Below are 21,056 nucleotides of genomic sequence, written 5' to 3' on the forward strand. Positions count from 1 at the left end.
AATGTAAAATGTCAATTGAATCATCATTCAGACACCTTCAACTCTTCAGTACATGAGAAACTCACATTTGGAATCTGCAATTGTGATTTTGAGCCATTGCATTTCACAGTAATTTCCATTCGACATCCAGGGCTTGAATAATTAAAGACATAGAAACATAGAAAATAGGTGCAGGAGGAGGCCATTCGGCCCTTCGAGCCAGCACCGCCATTCATTGTGATCATGGCTGATCATCCCCTATCAATAACCCGTGCCTGCCTTCTCCCCATATCCCTTGACTCCACTAGCCCCTAGAGCTCTATCTAACTCAATCTTAAATCCATCCAGTGATTTGGCCTCCACTGCCCTTTGTGACAGGGAATTCCACTAATTCACAACTCTCTGGGTGAAAAAGTTTTTTTCTCACCTCAATCTTAAATGACCTCCCCTTTATACTTATGCCCCTGTCCCACTTAGGAAACCTGAATGGAAACCTCTGGTGACCCTGCGCCCCACCCAAGGTTTCCGTGAGGTTCCCGGAGGTTTTGGTCACTCTCCCTAATGGTCGAAAGTGGTTTCCGCGTAGTCGAGGTTTCTTCCATGTTCCTGCGATTATTTCAACATAATCAAAACCGTCCTCGACTAAAAATAGGTTTCCTGTTCAACTCCTCTGCCATTTCCTTGTTCCCCATAATAATTTCACCCGTGTCTGCCTTCAAGGGACCCACATCTGATTTTGCTATTCTTTTTCCCTTAACATATCTAAAGAAGTTTTTACTGTCCTTCTTTATATTCCTGGCCAGCTTCCCCTCGTACTTCATCTTTTCAGCCCGTATTGCCCGTTTTGTTTCCTTCTGTTGTCCTATGAAAGTTTCCCAATCCTCTGGCTTCCGGCTACTCTTTGCTGTGTTATACGTCTTTTCTTTTAGTTTTATTCTATCCCTAACTTCTCTTGTCAGACACGGTTGCCTCCTACTCCCCTTGGAATCTTTCTTCCTTTTTCGAATGAAATTATCCTGCATCTTCCGGATTATGCCCAGATAATTCTGCCATTGGTGTTCCACCGTCATTCCTGCTAGGATCCCTTTCCAGTCTGCCTTGGCCAGCTCCTCTCTCATGCCTTCATAGTCCCCTTTGTTCAGTTGCATCACTGACACTTCCAAATTGTAGAAGATTCTTCATTAATTAGCATTTTCTCAAATATCAGAAAAAAAGCTTTATAATTGGCTTTACGAGTACCAGTTTTTGAGAGCAATGGTGTGCATCACTCCAATTTGAAACACTTGCCTTATTTTAGAATTTCCCAGGGAGTTCACTTGATATTGCTATCTAAACACTGATGACATTACAGTTGTTTGTGCCATTTCTCCACAGTTTTGGACAAAGTTATTGCAAGATGTAGATAAATTCCGTTTCTGATTAGGGACCACAGTTTTGGGTTGTGCAGCAATACCAATAAACTGAACAATACTACTCAACTGATTATTTTAAACAATGAAGTGAGGATAAAAAATAAACTAGGGTTCTGCATAGTAATCCAATAAAATATTGTGTGTCAAAGTTGCCCGCCCACATATGTTTATTTATTATTTGGTGGAAGATTTAAAATGTGACCTAACCTGTCCAACCCCTTAAGAATTTTGTAAGTTTTTAGCAGATTGTGGGGGATCTTATAGAAACTTACAAAATTCTTAACGGGTTGGACAGGCTAGATGCAGGAAGATTGTTTCCGATGTTGGGGAAGTCCAGAACAAGGGGGTCACAGTTTAAGGATAAGGGGGAAATCTTTTAGGACCAAGATGAGAAAAACATTTTTCACACAGAGAGTGGTGAATCTCTGGAATTCTCTGCCACAGAAGGTAGTTGAGGCCAGTTCATTGGCTATATTTAAGAGGGAGTTAGATGTGGCCCTTGTGACTAAAGGGATCAGGGGGTATGGAGAGAAGGCAGGTACAGGATACTGAGTTGGATGATCAGCCATGATCATATTAATGGCGGTGCAGGCTTGAAGGGCCGATAGGCCTACTCCTGCGCCTATTTTCTATGTTTCTATGTGACATATATTATACAGTGCTTTGATGTAGTATATTTGTATTCCTCATCCAGAACAGACCCCCTGAACTCAAAAATCCCTCATGTATGCTCCTCAAACCAAATGGAGTGAAAAGAATTTAGGAAAATATACTTAGCTTGTTCTTAGTGTCATAGAGTCATACAGAGTGGAAACAGGCTCTTCGGCTCACCTTGTTTACACCGGCCAACATGTTCCATCTACACTAGTCCCACCTCGTCCTACACTAGGAACTCTAAACCTACTCTATCCATGTACCTGCCTAAATGTTCCTTAAACGTTGCGATGGTACCTGCAACTCTCGTATTCCTTCATTCCTATGTTTATCCCTTTCGCTGGACAGGAATCCTATGTTAATCTTTTTGATGTTGACTGAGTCATCTCAGGTAGATGAGAAGTTGCTTCTGCACGAAGAGTGATGAGAAAACAAGAAAATGTTAAGGCTTGTTGTACTAATTGCATGCCTTCTCTCTTAACCTTTCTATTGGTCTTCCAAAACGCCTGGATTTATGCAGCTCTCTATTCCCTGAGTGGAAGGATGGCCCAGATATTTTTGGGAAAAGAAGGAGAATTTATAGCCCTGGAGATACGGTGCCCTCCATAATGTTTGGGACAAAGATCCATCATTCATTTATTTGCCTCTGTACTCCACAATTTGAGATTTGTAATAGAAAAAAATCACATGTGATTAAAGTGCACATCGTCAGATTTTATTAAAGGGTATTTGTATACATTTTGGCTTCACCATGTAGAAATTACAGCTGCGTTTATACATAGTCCCCCCATTTCAGGACACCATAATGGGATTCTTTATGGCTAATCCGATTAGTCCAGAATAGTGAGTGACTCAATATCAAAGGTACACAAAAATGCTGGAGAAACTCAGAGGATGCAGCAGCATCTATGGAGCAAAGGAAATGGGCAACGTTTTGGCCCGAAACCCTTCTTCAGACTGATGAAACCCTTCTTCAGATTCAATATCAATCACTACTTGGCTGATGATTAACGATTTAAATTGTTTCCAAATATATACCAAAGTTCATCATCCTCTGGATTTTCAATGTAAAAAGGGTATGTTATTTTGAGATTTATCATGAAGATTTCTGTTTCTGGCCTGTATCCTGCTGCAACCATGGAGAGATTAACCTCCATCTGAATGAGTTTTGCTGCAAGAAAATTAACACATTCTGCTGTACCTTTTTTCAACGCATGGCGCAAAGAGATTGTGTTTGTTTGACTTGTTTCTAATTTGTGTTATGGTTGCAGAAATGCCTTGAGTGGAGCAACATGTTGTCAGAATTCTAAAAGAAAAATCCTCTTTTCCATCTTGCAGAGCAGGAGCCCAAAGCATTTAAGAAGTTCCCAGCCTGGTGTCGGGGAGCAGGCTGAGCACCTCTCAGTTGCATCGGCAGATTCATTTGAAGCAATGGCAGAGCAAGATGCATCACAACTTTTTAACAGAGGGACCCGCTTGCGTGCAAGCCTCCCAGTTGTTCGATCAACTAATCAGACCAAGGACCGATCATTGGGTAAGGTAACCTTGGCACTTTAACTGTACTGCACTCTCATTTTCATTTACATTTTCACCTGTAATGAGTTATCCTGGAAATCTTGCTATGGCCTTGGTCACATATCACAAGGTTTAAACCAACAAAATTGAGGGCAGCACAGTGGCATAGCTGCTGCCTCACGATGCCAGAGACCTGCGTTCGATCTTAACTGCGGGTGTTGTCTGTGCAGAGTTTGTATGTTCTGCCTGTGACCGCATGCATTTTCTCCGGGTGCTCCGGTTTCCTTCCACGTTCCAAAGAAGTGCATGTTTGTAGGTTAAATGGCTTCTGTAAATTGCCCCTCGTGGGTAGGATGCGAAAGTGGGATAACATAGAACTAGTGTACAAGGATCGATGGTCGGCGTGGACTCGCTGGGCCGAAGGGCCTGTTTCCACACTGTATCTCTGTACTAAATCCTTAAACCAAAATACTGTATTGCTGGTGCTAAATAAGTCGAAGAAAATGTTCTGTTATTTCTTCTTCATTTGGATTCCAGGCCTTGTATGGATCGTATACAGCAGTGCCAGGAAAACGGTGTTTTCTTCACCACAAAACGTGAAATACTGTAATACCTCTGAATTTGCTTTATAACAGATTGTAATTAGAAATGCCAAATGGATTATTTTTTATTGGCATTTTGAAAATTAATGAGGAAAGTGAACGCTACTTGTGATTGTGTTTTACAAAGCTGTGATTGCAGCAGTTAGTACATTTTTATTTGGTTTTATGTGGATCTAGAACAATGGGGAATGTTTTTTATTATGAAATATATGAGGAGATCATAAACACAATGAAATTTACAGCACAGTTGGGGGCCATTCATCCCATCACATCCATGCTTCTCTAATATTGAGCTATTTATAGGTATGTTGCAAAGCCTACCTGAAGCGTCTTTGAAAATCTGCCGCTGCGGGTGTGCGCGATTTTGGCGCCGTTTAGAGGGGGCGGGTTTAAAACGCGATTTTCTCTAGGCTGTTCAAATCGAAGATGTTCAGCCTAGTTAATTATTAACGAAAAATCGCTGGAAGACCCCATCGCAAAAGCTATTATTAGGTTTAAAGGCCTTGAATAATAGTTATAGTAGTTTAAAAATCAATCTCTAAACCCGCGACCACCAGCAACCGCAGGGTCTCATAAAGCAGACAGCTGAAGGTAGGTTGTATATTTTTACATTAAAAAGGGCTTCTAAAGATCCCTTTATACAAAGTTTAATATTGCGAGTAGCTCATTTTGGGCCCATTATATCGCGCAGTATTTTTCTGGGCATTTGGGGCACAAATCTACCGCAATGTGAACGTTCTAAACCAGCGCGTTCCACAGGGACCCACTGGAAAGCTGATTTAAATGGGCATTTATTTACAGCAATTGAACACTGAATTCCTTCCATTTGGCCTATAAATTAATGTAAATGAGATTTAAAAATCATGTTTTATTGTGAATTATTTGTGAATATTATTTGGACATTTAGGCTATTTAAAAATGTTAATCATTTATTAAGAAATGGATAGATGTTTAGATCTAGTAATTGAAGTCTGAAATTAGCTACAATTAGGTAACTAACTAATTATATGCTTTAATTTCAGGTCATCCAAGTAAGATTATTTTATATTTGTTTCAGAATGCTTCAATCTATGATAACTGAAAATTTCATTCAGTTCTCTTAATTTTTAAGAAAGTTATGGGCTTTTGACTGTTCACGATCACAACTTTTTTGTTATGTCCATAGAAAATCAATAGGGAACAAGATGCTCATTTCCGAGTATGAAAATGGCCATAACTTTTTAAATACTTGAGATATGAAAGTGAATTAGGTGTCAAATTAAACTTATTTTTATGCTTTATCTGATGGGATAAATTACAGACTTGATTTTTAAAATCTCAAAATGTTGTAACATTGCTACTATTTAGGCTGTTTATACTGTGTGATTCTCTGTCATTAATCCTGTAGGTTATGGCTCTTCAGTTGTTCAGGTGAGTATCTTTAAAATGTAATGAATGTTTCTCCCTGTACACCAGGCTTTCACCAGATTTCCTCAACTTTCTGGGCAAAATACATTCTAGCTCCTCTGTTTTTATCTTGTCCTAGTACCATCCAATATGGACATGGACAATGACTGCTATAATTAAAATGTTCTCTCATTAATATTACTGTTAATTGTCTAGGTTCATTCCCTACAACATTGTCAATGCGTTTTGTTGTAATAAATTCTCTTGAATGCGTTTAGAGAATTCTCTAGGCCAATTCTGCACCTTGAAATTTCCTGAAAGTGGCATTGCATTAACATTGGATGGGGAAAGAGGCCTTTGGCATGCTGGCCTTGATCAGTCAGGGAATTGATTATTGAAGAAAAGGAATACGTGACGTTTCGGGTCGAGACCCTTCTTCAGACCGACGGTTAGGGAAAAGGGAAATGAGAGTTATAGATGAAGATGTAGAGAGATATAGAACAAATAAATGAAAAATATGCAAAAAAAAAAACAATGATAAAGAAACAGGCCATTGTTAGCTGTGGGCAAGGTGAAAATGAGTTGTACCATGAAACTTGCCAGGGCGATAGTGAAGCAAGTACAATGACTAGGGTGCGGGAGGATGGACAGAGACTAGATGTAAGGGTTACTTGAAAGTAGAGCCATCAATATTCATACTGCTGGGCTGTAAGATGCCCAAGCAAAAATGAGGTGCTGTTTTGTTTAGGAGGGGGAGGAGGGTGTCCCCCTCCCATTGGTACGGATCATTTGCATTTTTTCAGCTTGAAATTGTGCAATATGGTGCATACTGTAGCGAGACTTTTAACTTACACTTGAATGCAATATATATGCTTTAAATTGGATTGGAGCGTTTTTGAAAAGAGGGAGGCTGTGCGATCACTGATCACTGGCCTTGGGGGTACCCGGTGAGGGAGTGGAGCAACCGAGTGGGGAGAGGGTGTGGAAGAAGGGTGTCCCCCCTCCCAGGTTAGGAACTTTTTGAAATTTGATGTATTAAAATCATGTTTTAGTGCACTGTAGAAGTATGATTTCAATGTTTTTGTATGAAGTATTTTTAAGAAGTAACTTTTTAAGGGGTAACTTTATCCACACAAAGGGTGATGGGTGTATGGAACAAGCTGCCAGAGGTGGTAGTTGAGGCAGGGACCATCCCAACATTTAAGAAAAAGTTGGACTGATACATGGATAGGACAGGTTTGGAGGTATGGACCAAAAGCAGGTAGCGTAGCTGGGACATGTTGGCGGGTGTGGGCAATTTGCACCGAAGGGCCTGTTTTCACACTGTATCACTCTATGACTACATTATACCTCCATCATGCATGAATGCTTCAAAATCAAGTGATCGGGTTTTATTGCCATATACTCAACCACAGAAACATAGAAAATAGGTGCAGGAATAGGTCATCGGCCCTTTGAGCCAGCACTGCCATTCAATATGATCATGATTATTCATCTAAAATCAGTACAGGTGCACAACCTTTTATCCGAAAGCCTTGGGACCAGACACTTTTCGTAATTCAGAATTTGTCGGTCTTCGGAATGGAAATATTTTAGCGTAGATTTTAATGGCTGGCTCAGTGGTAGAGTGCTCGGCTCATATCCGCAAGGTCGCGAGTTTGCGCCTCGATCCTGGCAGTTACTCGATCGCGAGTTTGAGTCTTCAATGTCGTTTTTTCTTGCAGAATAAATGTTTGTATGAAATGCAGTGTAGGAGAGGCATACTGACTGTGGGCAGAACTTTGGAAGTGATTGCCCACCAGTCTAAAAAGCCGCTGTGTCTCCCTGTCCCTGGGATAGCAGGGGGCGATCAAACAGCACAATACCCCCCTCCCCCTCCAACTCCAGAGGAATCCGCTCCCCGATGGGCCGCTACGGCGACAAGTGGCAGTTTGCCCACAGCCCGAGCTGCGCCCCCTCATCCGCCACCCCAAGAACAAGACGTACCTTGCACACCATCAGCTTCTGCCCCTACGTGTTCCTCTGGAGATGGAGCGGGGCTGGGCTGGAGTTGCTGCTGGCTGTGGGTCTCTGGGATCTCCGTGCTTGTAGTGGGCCTGGGGGTCGGTGGGCGGCGGTGGGAGCTGTGGAGCCTGTGGACCTACCTCCGTGGAGCTAGCCAGCTTCGGAGCGTGGAGAGCTGCGGGGGCGAGCTGCTGCGACCCGACGCCGGTGGATGGTGACACCGGGAGCTCGCGGGTCCCCGGTGGGAGACTGCTTTGCGGGGCATCGGCAGCGGCCACTTCTCCCGCCCGAATTACGGGGTTGAGAGTGACCTGGAGGGGGGCCTTACAACGCCCGGCGCGGCTGTAAATTGCCGCGGACTTGCTGGCGCCCGCCGGGGCTCCAACATCAAGACCGGGGCAGGGCACTACATCGCCCGGCGTGGCTTTGAGTGGCCGCTCCCCGATGGGCCCCTACGACGCCCCGAGCTGCGCCCCGTCATCCGCAACCCAGGTTCCTCTGTAGTTGGAACGGGGCTGGGCTGCTGCTGGCTGTGGTTCTCTGGGATCTCCGTGCTTGCGGTGGGCCTGGCGGTCGGTGTCCAATTGGTCCTGACGTCTCCGGTGACTGGCACGGTCCTGCTGCAATCGCCGACGTGAAGACAGTGCAAAGCCCCCGCGCCGGTGCAATGGGCGGGGAGCTGGAGAGGGGAGGGAAGGGGTCACACACATGGCCGGGAAGCAGAGGGGCGTAGGTGGGGTGAAACTGAAGGGAGCGACAATCTACACTGTGTATCGTGAGTCTACCGTGGGAACTTTTTAACTCAGCGGGCAGGCAGCAGCATATTGTCAATTATTAACCCTCCCGCGCAATATACCCTCATCTTCTCTTTTATGAATGGGGATTTAGTTCCCCTTTCTTCGAGGACCGACCGGAGGTTCTGCTGTCACCTCTGCGGGCCGCCCTCGGTGAACGTTTTCAAGGACCTTTCTTCAAGGACCGAAAAAATGGCCGCTATTCGGAGGTTTCCGTTATTTGGATCTTCGGATAAAAGATTGTGCATCTGTACCTCTTTCCTGTTTTTTCCCCATATCCCTTGATGTCGTTAGCCCCAAGAACTAAATGTAACTCTCTCCTGAAAACATCCAGTGAATTGTCCTACACTGCCTTCTGTGGCAGAGAATTCCACAGATTCACAACTCTCTGCGTGAAGAAAGTTTGTTCTCATCTCAGTCCTAACTGGCCCCCCCTTTATTCTTAAACTGTGACCCATGGTTCTGAGCGCCCCCAACATCGGGAACATTTTTCCTGCAGTTACAGTAAGTGAAAATCTAGCAGGCAAGCAGGATGCTTTCACCAACCACCCCCATTTGAAGTCCACTATCTTCCACCGTTTCTACCCAGTGCTTGGTACTTACTTCCAGCAGCCACTGGTTGTCCTCCAGGATGCACTGAGCCGCAGCCTGATCCACCTGGGCGAATTCGGCACAGAGACTCTCACGGCAGCGGCGCAACGCTTCAACGCCTCCGACGGCCCGGGACTCTAGCTGCTCCATGGCCGGAGCTGCAGTGAGCGACTCGCCAGCCCGGCAAACACTCGCCAGCTCCGCTCCCCGTCCGCATCTGTCCCCGCCGCTGCTTTTGCTCCCAACACCCGCGGCCCATGCAGTTGATATGAGTTTTGAAATTTTCGTTGATCACAGAATTTCTCACAACAGAGCGAGAGACATTTGTGATCAGCGTGAGAATTTGGTGAAATGCGTGATTCTCACGCTCAATGCATGGGAGTTGGCAGCCCTGCCTCTCTATCCCCCTCTCTCTCTCCCCCTCTCTCTCTCCCCCTCTCCTCTCTCTGTCCTCCTCTCTCTTTCCTCTCTCTCCACCTCTCTTTCTTTCCTCTCGCTCTCCCTCCCACCTAACTCTCATCCCTCTCTTCCGCTTTCTCTCCTCTCAACCCCCCTCTCTCTCCCCCTCTATCTCTCCCCACCCCCTCTCTCTCCCCTCTCTCTCCTCTCTCCTCTCTCCCCCTCTCACTCTCTCACCTTCCCTCTCTCTTCTCCCTCCCCCTCTCTCTCTCCCCCCTCTCTCTCCCCCCTCTCTCTCCTCTCTACCCCTCTCTCCCCCCCCTCTCTCTCTCTCTCTCTCTCTCTCTTCCCCCTCTCTCCCTCCCACTTCACTCTCCCCCCTCTCTCTCGTCCCCTCTCTCCTCTCTCACCCCCCTCCCCTCTCTCTCCCTCCCTCTCCCCTCTCTTTCCCCTAACTCTCTCTCCCCTCTTTCTTCTCTCTCTCCCCCTCTTCTCTCTCTTCCCCCCTCTCTCCCCCCCTCTCTCTCTCTATCTCCCCCTCTCTCTCCCTCTCCACACACTCTGTCTGTCTCTCCTCTCACCTCTCTCTCTTCCCCCCTCTCGCCTCCTCTCTCTCCCTCTCTCTCCCCCATTTCTCCCTCCCACCTCACTCTCCCCCTGGCTTTCTCTCCCCTCTCTCTTTCTCCTCTGTCTCTATCTCCTCTTTCTCTTTGCCCCCCCAATCTCTCTCTCTTCCCCGTTTCTCTCTTTCCCCCTCTCTCCCTCTCTCTTTTACCAACCCTCTCTCTTCCCCCTCTCTCTCTCCCATTCTCTCCTACCCTCTCCTCCCTCTCCACCCCCTTTCTCTTCCCTCTTTCTTTACTCTCACCCCTCTCTCTCTTCCCCACCTCACTCTCCCCCCTCTCTCTCCCCTCTCTCTCTCCCCTCTCTCTCCCCCCCTCTCCCTCTTCTCTCTCTCCATTCACTCCGCCTCTGTCTCTCACCTCTCTCTCCTCTCACCCCCCTCTCTCTCTCCCCACTGTCTCCCTGTCTCCTTCCCCTCTCTCTCTCTCCACCTCCCTTTGAGAGTCTGTCCCTTCGGCACAGAGACTCTCGCGGCAGCGGCGCAACGCTTGCGACGCCTCCGTGGCCCGGGACTTGCCCTGGGGCTGCTCCATGGCCAGAGCTGCAGCGAGCGACCCGCCAGCGCCGCAAACACTCGAGAGCCCCGCAAACACTTGACAGCCCGGCAAACACTCGACAGTACCGGCTCTCCACATCTGTATCCGCCCGCTGCTTCCATCCCTCCCGCAGCCCCTGCTCTCCAACACCCGCGGACCATGCAGTTTTTCCGAGTTTTGACATTTTCGTTGATCACAAAATTTCCCACCACTGAGCGTGAGAAATTTCTGATGAGCGTGAGGGCGTGAGAGTTTGCTTGAGTGCGTGATTCTCACGCTCAAAGCATGAGAGTTGGCAGCCCTGCAGTTTAAACCTTCCATAATGGCACCAGTATCTCGGCTCCAACCATCAAACTAATTTTGAATCCTATTTGCTCGCTCACTATGGAGCCCGTGTGTTCTAACCTTCTGGCCAAGACCATCATGTGGGGCCTTGGCAAAGGCAATAGACAATAGGTGCAGGAGTAGGCCATTCAGCCCTTCAATGTGATCATAGGCCTTGCTATAGTGCATGTCGGCAGCATTTACTGCCATTTGTTGACCTCCAACAAACTCAGTCAATTTCTCTTTAGCAGTTTCACAAGAAGTAAATGCGGTGCAGAGGAGCAAGGCATAATGTAAAATGTAAAATGAGGGAAATTAAATATTCTGCTATGACTTTTAGAGAAAAAAAACTCACCTTTTCACTTGCTGTATACTCTCTTAGTGAAATCTGTGCCACACTTTCATTTTCCATCCGACCAATTAAGGATGACTGTAGTATTAATTGCCTTTTTTTTCTTGCATAGTAAACCCACCAGTGGTCTCCCAGTTCAAGTTCAAGTTCAAGTTTACAGTTATTGTCACATGCACCAATTGGTACAGTGAGATTGGGGTTGCCATACAGCCATACGAATAAAAAAGGAACACAACACACAATAGAATTTAACATAGACATCCCCACACAACAGAATCAACGTTTCCCACTGTGAAGGAAGTCCAGCCATCTTCCTCCTTGTTCACCCGTGGTCGGGGGCCCCGATGTTTCAGGCCCTCTTGCCGGGATGATCGAAACTCCGACGTCGGAACGGAGAACACTCTCAGCGGTTTGGAGTTCCGAATCGGCCACTTTCTACCGGAGACCGCGGCTCCCGAAGTCCAAAGGCCACGCTGGGCGGAGATTCACACTGGCGCCCCTCAGGCAAAGGGACCACCAGGACTCCACGATGTTGTTCAGCACCGCCCGCAGCTGGAATCTCCGCACCACAGCTCCACGATGTTGAAGCAGCACGCCCAACACTCCGGAGCTTCAACAAGCGACCCCCAGTAAGGCTCCGTCCGCAAAGTTAATTCAGTGCTGCCGCTGCTGAAGCTTTGGCCGGTTCCCGGCAGGAAAGGCCGCGCCAATCCAGTTGGTAGGCCGCAAGGATGGGGCAAAGATGCGACTCGGAGAATAGTCGCATCCTCAACAGGAAGAGACTGAGAAACAGTTTCCCCTTTACCCTGCCCCCCTCCCCCAGATAAAAAGACTAAGAAAACCTCCAAAACATACTTTTAAACGGACTAAAAATAACAAAAAGATGGAATAAAACCAGACTGTAGGCAGAGGCTGCCTTCAAACGGCGCCCCTTACTGACCCCCTACTCCAGTGTGGGCTTTAGAGGTTGCTTGGTCAGGGGGAAAGGGCACTCCTGCATGCAACCTGCAGAGGGCAACATTTTTGATCGATGTTGTCAGATGTTGCTGAAGATCTGCTGAGGCTTGGTAAACACTGAATAGCTGACTGGTGAATCATCTCACTGACTTTTAATCCTTGGCATTAGGAGTACTGTCTATTTCATTGTGTTTGATTTGCATGACATGATGTCTGTTCTCTGTGGCAAGAATCTTTTTATTGGAAAGTGTTGATCAGGAACTCTCCAAATTATGTTTGGCACCAACTCACTTTCAATGCCTTAGTATTACATGGTAGAAAAGTTTTGGAGATTGTGCAGTTTATATTTATTTGGAGGTTCATTTCACTTGAGCTCCCTATTGCCCGTATCATTAATTGAAGATTACCTCGATGATGTAGGAACTGAACAGAACCCAACCCAATCTATTGCAATTTCTGTCTCACGGATGTTTCTGATTACATTGAATTATTGACTTCCTAGTTCTGACGAGAGTAAAATCAATGCCAATCAACACCGAAAAAGACGTGGGGAAAAATAGATGGCCCAAACTGCCTAAAAAATACCCAAATTTCAGATTGGGCCGTTAAAATGAACTCCCATCAATTCTTCCTACCATGGGGTTATGAAAATTGTTTATCTTCGAGATGTTTGATTAATTTATTGGTGTTGTTAGATTATGCAACATTTTAAAGGGCAGATGCTGAGAGGATGTTTCCCCTTGTTGGAGAATCTAGAAGTAGGAGTCCCAGTTTCAAAAAAGGAGTCACTCAGTTGAGTCGAGATCAGGATGAATTTCTTTGTAACTCTTTGAATTTATCAAGGCCACTGAATATATGCAAGGTCAAATGAACAGACTTTTGGTCTGCAGAGGACTTAAGTCACGGGGAAAAGGCTGGAAAGTGGTGTCAAGTTCAAGCTTAGATCAGCCATAATTTTACTGAAAGACCAAGCAGGTTGAGGGGCCACATGGTGTGATGCTATTATTTATACTATTAGTTCTTATGCCTTTACATTTACCTCACAGGTTCTGGGTTTGACTTTATATTAAAAGGATCATTTTATTTCAACAAGTTCTTGTGTGTTTAAAAAGTCTTTCTGTAGTCTAATTTTGGGGCAAAGCAGGGAAAGGAAAGAAAATATTTGAGCCTTGTCAGCATTATTGCTTCCCCTGGAACAAACAATTGCATAAAGGCGTTTTGATCCATCTTAGAAAACGGCAGTGGTTAGTGATTGTGGGTTGAGGTTTGTATGAGTTGTGGATTTATTGGCTGGGGCAGACATTCAATTTCCTTCAGGTTCTGAACCAGTATGTAAACGTCTCTGTTAAAAGACCCGGATTTGCCCCCCAACTCAATAATAGGGCCATTGAAAAGAAAACGTATTTTAATGCTCCAACTATATCAGGTGCTTGGACTGCTCTCTTTCTTTGAAGAGGGTAGAGACTCAACAGCTATTACTCAGTACATTCACTCTTGACTGTAATTGAATCTGCTTAAGGATTCACATCCATCTTAATCACGTTAAGTGTTATTTGTTAATATCTCTGAAGACCCATCAGGCTGTATTGCCACATTCCAGATGATGAGAGATGAGTTTTATACACTTTCAGCATCACAGGCATCCAAGCAATGATATGGGACTTGGACGCAGTTAAACATAATCAGATAGACACAGACGTAGAAGAATGGTCTCGACCCAAAACATCACCCATTCCTTTTCTTCAGAGATGCTGCCAGTCCCGCTGAGTTACTCCAGCATTTTGTGTCTATCTTCAGCAGGTGTAGACCGTTTAGTCTCTCATGCCTGTTTCCGCATCCAATAAGATTGTGACATATTTTACCTTGGTACCTCTTTCCGACAGTATAACAGTATACTCTTAACCCTTGCTTCACTTAGCAATACAAGTCTATTGATTTCTGCTTTGAATGTACTCATTAACTGAGCCTCTGCAGTCCTATTGAGTAATTAGTTCCAATATTCACCACACTCCGGGTGAAGAAATGTCTGAATAACCAACCTCTTATTTTGAGATACAAGAGACTACACCTACTGGAATCTTGAGCAAAAAGCAAACTGGAGGAACTTAACAGGCTAGGCAGCATCTGTGGAGGGAAATGGTAGAAGATTAAGATTGGAGAAGGGTCCTGACCTGAAGCACCATGATAATTCCATCCATGTATGCTGCTTGGCCCGCTGAGTTCATCCAGACTCAGCGGGTGCAGCAGCATCTATGGAGCGAAGGAAATAGGCTATTTCCTTCGTTCCATAGATGCTGCTGCACCCGCTGAGTTTCTCCAGCATTTTTGTGTACCTTCGATCTTCCAGCATCTGCAGTTCCTTCTTGAACAGAGTTCATCCAGACGTTTGCCTTTACTCTTTATTTGAGTCCCTGACCCCTGATGCTAGACATCACATCTTCCGCACAGGCCACACTGCCACCAAGTTTAGAGTCATTAGCAAACAAATACATTTCACTTGGGGCCCATGTCTTCTTCTGCTGTCGTATGTCTTTTAGACCTGCAGCTCCGTTGAGGCGAGCCAGGCCAACATGTCATCGTCCAGGCCAATCAAACATCGTTCACCATTCGGTGAAAGCCGGTGTTTGGGGCAACTGGTGACTATGTGCTCCACAGTCTGTGATGGGTCCCCACACTCACAGGAGGCGCTGTCCACGAGGCCCCACCTCTTCATCGCTACTCCATAGCGTCCGATGCCTGTCATCAAGCGGTTGAGGGTTGTCCACTGCTTTCGGGGCAGGTCCTGGCCAGGGACGTCCATGGGGTCATTGATGTAATGGTGTAGCCTAGATGGTTCCACTGACTTCCACTGGTCTCTCCATCTCGTCTTGACCCAGGCGGCCTTAGAAGCATCAGCCGATGTTGTGCAGAGCAGCTCTTGGGCTTGCGTGGCAAAGGGGTTCCGTGACTTGCAGCGCACTCGTGGTGGTGTCTCTATGACGATCTGATGGAGGAGGTGGGATTCACTGGTCTGTGCCTTTAGAGAGAGGGCCAGCGTGGCTGCTTCTCGTCTGATGTTGGCTGGGGCGATGCCAGCGAGGACGGGCAGTTGGTTTACTGGGGTGGCTCATAGGCATCCGGAGACAGTCGGCAGGGCGCTGTTGAGGGCAGCATCCAGCTTCTTGGTGTGAGGGCTACGGCACCAGACCGGGGCGCAGTACTCGGCGGCTGAGAACACCAGGGCCACTGTGGACATGCGCAGTGTCTTCGTCGTGGCTCCCCATGTGGTGCCGGCTAGGCGGCGTATCAGTGCGGCACGGGCGCTTGGCTTTGCCTTGGCACCTTCTAGGTGTTGTTTGAATGACAACTTTCTGTCGAGCTTCACACCGAGGTACGTGGGGACGGGCTGGGACCGTAACCTGGCGTTATCCACCTTGACGTTCATCTCGCGCGTCGCTTCCCTGTTGTTGAGGTGGAACATTGAAGATGTTGTCTTACCCATGCTGAGCTTGAGGTGCCAGTTCCTCAGGTATGAAGACAGGATGTTCATGTCTTCAGAGAGGCCCACTTCTGCTGCTTCCCAGGATGGCTTACTGAGTAGGATGGCCAGGTCATCAGCATAGCCATACTTCTTTGACTGGGTTGCAGGCAGGTCATGGATGTAGATGTTGAACAGCATTGGTGCCAGCACTGAGCCCTGAGGGACGCCGTTCTTAAGTTTCCTCACCCTGCTGCATTGCCCGTTGCTGGTGTGTAGCCTGAAGCTGCGTCTCCATGATGAAGCTCACCATGTGCTTGTCTGGGATGGTTTCCAGTAGCTTCATGTGTGGTCCACGCAGCCACACAGTATCATATGCAGCTGTGAGGTCCAAGAAGACAGCGCCTGCCTTCTCCCCTGCCTGGAAGCTGTCCTCTATGTCTTGGCACAGGAGGGTCACCTGGTCCGCCGTTGACCTACCGTTTCGGAAGCCAGCCTGTTCTTTAGACAGCTGGGGGTCGATCACTGGATTGAGACGTGTGTGGAGGAGATGTTCCAGGAGCTTGTATGGAACACACAGCAGTGAGATGGGTCGGTATCCCTTGGGATCATCGCAAGGCTTGTTTGGCTTCAGCAGAGCGATCACCTTGGCACGACGCCAGACCTTTGGCTGCTTCAGGCAGCGGAAACATATGGAGAAGAAGGAGCACGGCCAGTCAGTTGCCTTCTTGCCTTGGTGTTTTATGTATTCCGGGTGGGTGCCGTCGGTACCTGGCGCCTTACCGGTTTTCAGCCGTCGGATGGCCTGCTCGATTTCTTGTGTTGTGAAATCGTGGGATAGGTTGGAGTCGCAGCTCGGGGCCCTGTGCAGCTTGTGGACTCTCGCTGATGTTGTTCTGGTGAAGTCCTTGTCTGCGTTGGGGAAGTGGCCGCTGCTCGGCAGTAGCGACGCGATGGAATTTACAGTGATGGGACACCGGGCCCATGTAATCTGCTTTGAGTCTCCTTAGTCCAAGCAGAGACCAAAGAGCTAAATAGCAGAGGTTAAGTGAGAGCAACTGCTCTTGATGTCAAAGCAGCATTTGACTTGGTGTGGAATCAAGCATCCTGGTAAGTTGGACATCAAAGGAGGAAACAAGGGGTTTGAAGATATTTGCTTATAATTGTACAATGATGAATTCCATTCCAACTCTTCAAAAATAGAAGCAGTTCCAGCAAGATCTGGACAACATTCAAGTATGGACTGAAGTGGCAGACTTGAAGTGGCAGAAGTGGTAGATTTTTCAATCCCTAAATCCTTTTCTATCTTCCAATAATGTTTTGGATAATCTTAAGTAACACTACTGTCAAAAGTGCTCGGCATGAAGTATTTCCAACAAGAAAGAATCTAACCACTAGAGTTGCTGTTTCTGAATCACCCATCATGTTGCCTATCAACTATCCTTAACTTTAATTTCCCCAACCACAAGAGTACAATGGTTGCACTTTGCACATAAACAAATCCTCTCTCTATTTTTCAAGTGAGGGGGGAAAGATTTAAGAAGAACCTGAGGGTATTTTTGTTCACACAGAGAGTGGTGGGTATTATATAGAATGAGCTGCCAGAGGAGGTAGTTGAGGCAGGTACTATAACAATATTTTAATGACATTTGGACAGGTACAGAGATAGGAAAGTTCTAAGAGATATTGTCAAACATGGGCAGGTGGAACTGGTGCAAATGAGACATCTCGTTCGGCATGGGCAAATGGCCGGTTTCTATGCTGTTTGACTGTGACTCTAAATAATAAACAGCCACTCGCCTAGCTACTCTGATAGCACCGTCTTTATCCATGACTTCTACCAGAAAGAAGGACAAGAGAAACAGGTGCATGGGAACACCATCGTCTCCAGGCTATGCAATAGGAAATAAATCCAAATAAATGCGTTAGAAAATAAGTCCTTTGTTGTCTCTTGGTCTAAATCCTGGAAGCTGCTCCTCATCAGCATTGTAGTAATGCAGTTGTTTGATATAACCATATAACCATATAACAATTACAGCACGGAAACAGGCCATCTCGACCCTTCTAGTCCGTGCCGAACACATAATCTCCCCTAGTCCCATATACCTGCGCTCAGACCATAACCCTCCATTCCTTTCCCATCCATATAACTATCCAATTTATTTTTAAATGATAAAAACGAACCTGCCTCCACCACCTTCACTGGAAGCTCATTCCACACAGCTACCACTCTCTGAGTAAAGAAGTTCCCCCTCATGTTACCCCTAAACTTCAGTCCCTTAATTCTCAAGTCATGTCCCCTTGTTTGAATCTTCCCTACTCTCAGTGGGAAAAGCTTTTCCACGTCAACTCTGTCTATCCCTCTCATCATTTTAAAAACCTCTATCAAGTCCCCCCTTAACCTTCTGCGCTCCAAAGAATAAAGCCCTAACTTGTTCCAATAAAGCCCTAACTTGTTGATGAAGGTGGACCCCCATCACCTTCTCAGCGGCAGTTAGGGCTGACATTGTTAATAGTGCCCTGATCCTTCCCAAATATCAGTAAATAAAAATAATCTCTTGTCATAGTCTACCAAAATGTAAATGATCTGTTTTTTTCTATTTGCTGATTTCTACACGTTCCAAGTCTTCAATCCATGCTGCTATACAACCTCCAATATCATATGATTTAATTTCATTTAATAACAACACAGTTCAAAACACCATATCCACCAGTTCTCCCATGACTTTTCTATTGTTACCTATTTTTGTATCGTCCACAAACTTTGCCACAAACACTTCAATCCCCTCGTCCAAATCAGTGGGTCTAGTCTTATGGGATCTCATCATTTGGTCCAGTCTTTTAAAGAGAGGTCTACACTGGTTAGTAAAATTTAGCTTTGAAACATGGGTAATGGAGTTATATATGAAATGCAATGGTTCGATGGTCCTTTATTGTCACGTGTACCATTTAAGGTACAATTAAATGTGATTTACCATACAGTCATACCAGAAAAATGCAACAAGACACACAACTGCATAAAAGTTAACATAAACATCCACCACTGCAGCTCCCCCACACTCCTCACTGTGATGGAAGGCAATAAAGTCTTATCTGCTTTCCTCCTTATTCTCCCGCGGATGGGGGAGTCGAACCACCTGCAGCTGGGGCGATCAAAGGTCCCGCAGCCGGCGATTGAAGCTACCTCATCGGGGTGATCGAAGCTCCCGCGATCGGTGGGGTCGAAGCTCCTGCGGCTTGGATCTCCCGAAGTCGATCGCTAACCAAGGGACAGCGAGTTCCTCGATATTAACTACGCAGGCTCCAGCGGGTGGAGCTCTCGAGGTCGATCCCTAACCAAGGGGTCGCGAGGTCCATGGTTAAGTCCGCAGGCTCCTGCGGCTGGAGCTCACAAAGTCGATCCCCAGCAAGAGGCCACCAGCTCCTCGATGTTAGGCCACAGGCCTAACAAAAAAAAATCGCATCTCCGTCGAGGAAAGAGATTAAGAAAAGTTTCCCCCAACTCCCCCCCACCCCCCCATCCCACCCCTCACATAGTACAAAGATACACAAAAACATACATTTAACAACACACTAAAAACAACAAAAGAAAGAAAAGGACGAGAGATTGTTGGTGAGGCTGCCATTGTACGGTGCCACCCATGTTTTACATGTGGAGGAAGGAACTGCAGATGCTGGTTTACACCAAAGATAGACACAAAATGCTGGGGTAACTCAGCGGGACAAGCAGCATCTCTGGAAAGAAGGAATAGGTGACATTTCGGGTCTCATGGAGCGTCCCGACCGAAACATCACCTGTTCCTTCTATCCAGAGATGCTGCCTGTCCCGCTGAGTTACCCCAGCATTTTGTGTCTATCTTTGGTGTAAACTTTGGTGGTGAACGTGCATTTATTTGGACACATCTCCGAGGATATGACATGGGCATCACACACCTCAGCACTCGTGAGTAAGGCAAGGCAGCGCCTTTAACACCTCAGGCAATTGAGGAAATTCAGAGTGTCTCCGAGGATCCTCCAGTGCTTCTACGCAGCGGCGGTGGAAAGCATCTTGTCCGGGAACATTACCATCTGGTTTGGGAATTGCTCTGCCAAGGACAAGAAGGCTCTGCAGAGAGTAGTGCGTTCGGCCGAACGCACTATGGGAACTTCACTTGCCCCCCTGCAGGAACTATACATCAGGAGGTGCAACACCAGAGCCAACAATATCATGAGAGACCCCTTCCACCCCTGCAACGGACTGTTCCAGGTGCTACGGTCAGGCAAACGCCTCCGTTGCCATGCGGTGAGAACGGGAGAGGTTGAGAAGGAGTTTCTTCCCAGAGGCCATTCGGACTGTAAACGCCTATCTCACCAGGGACTAACTCTACTGAACGTTTTTCCTTCCATTATTTATTATGTAAAAGAATATGTGTGTTATGATTGTGTTTATAGTTTGTTTGGTTGTTTGGTTGTTTGTCTATTGCACAAAAGTCCGCGAGCATTGCCACTTTCATTTCACTGTACATCTCGTCTGTGTATGTGACAAATAAACTTGACTTGACAATACATACAATACAATACAATACAATTTATTGTCATTTGAGCCTCAGTGAGGCTCAAACGAAATTCTGTTTCCACGGCCATACAAACAAAGACAATTTCCTACAGACATACACAATTTAGTTCACACAAACATCCATCACAGTGGAAGGCAAAGTCTTTTCTCTCCCCTGTTCTCCATGACTCTCCCGATGTCGAAGCCCCAGGCGGGCGATGATAAGTCCCACGGCCATTTTAGGCCGTGCCGGGCGATTTACGGCCCCGCTCCCGGTCTAGAAGTCTCGAAGTTGGAGCCCCCGGCGGGCGCTGGAATGTCCCACGGCCATGAAGCCGTGCCGGGCGATGTACGTCCCCGCTCCGGGTCGTTCCAACCCCGCGACACGGGCTGGAGAAGTCGCGTTGCGGGAGCTCCGGGAAGCGGTCTCTCTCTCCCCCCGGACCCGCGAGCTCCCGATGTCCCAGTCCACCGGACCTCTGGCTGCGTTGCTGGAGCCTCCGAGCCCCAGGAGTCGAGTCGCAGCAGCGAGTCACCACCGCTCCCCACGCTCCGAGGCCGGCCAGCGGATGGTGAGTAGTCCGCAGCTCCGCAGTCTCCCGAGCCCCCAGGTCGTTCAGGCTGGAGGCCGCTCCACGGTGCTAGGCCCCAACGACAACGGAGACCCGACAGGGAAAAGGTCGGGTTTCCCAGACAGGGAAGAGAGTTTCCCCTTTGACACTTGACTTGACTTGACTTGGGTTATTCCAGCATTTTATGAAAATTTACACGCTCGTTCATAGATGCTGACTTTCTTCAAATTAATTTGTTTTAACCACTTTTAAGTCCTTTGCTGAAAGTTCAATCAGAGATCATGAAATGGAATGAGAATATTGTCACTTAAAGATATCATGAAATAACAGAGTTCAAAATTCATCTCTGACAGTCTTGGGGCAG

At 46.8% G+C, this 21,056-nt stretch overlaps 1 protein-coding gene across 11 annotated transcripts in view; it reads left to right on the forward strand.

Moving 5' to 3' along the window:
* Positions 1–21,056, forward strand: part of kiaa1217 (KIAA1217 ortholog) — a 604,059-nt gene that overhangs the window by 404,643 nt on the left and 178,360 nt on the right. For all 11 annotated transcript variants that reach the window (XM_033015665.1, XM_033015692.1, XM_033015700.1 and 8 more), the window contains one exon: positions 3,384–3,579. In XM_033015665.1, the coding sequence (XP_032871556.1) occupies positions 3,384–3,579 (196 nt within the window). The remainder of the gene's footprint in view (positions 1–3,383; positions 3,580–21,056) is intronic.

This window comes from Amblyraja radiata, chromosome 2 (genome assembly GCF_010909765.2).
Source record: "Amblyraja radiata isolate CabotCenter1 chromosome 2, sAmbRad1.1.pri, whole genome shotgun sequence".
NCBI lineage: Eukaryota > Metazoa > Chordata > Chondrichthyes > Rajiformes > Rajidae > Amblyraja > Amblyraja radiata.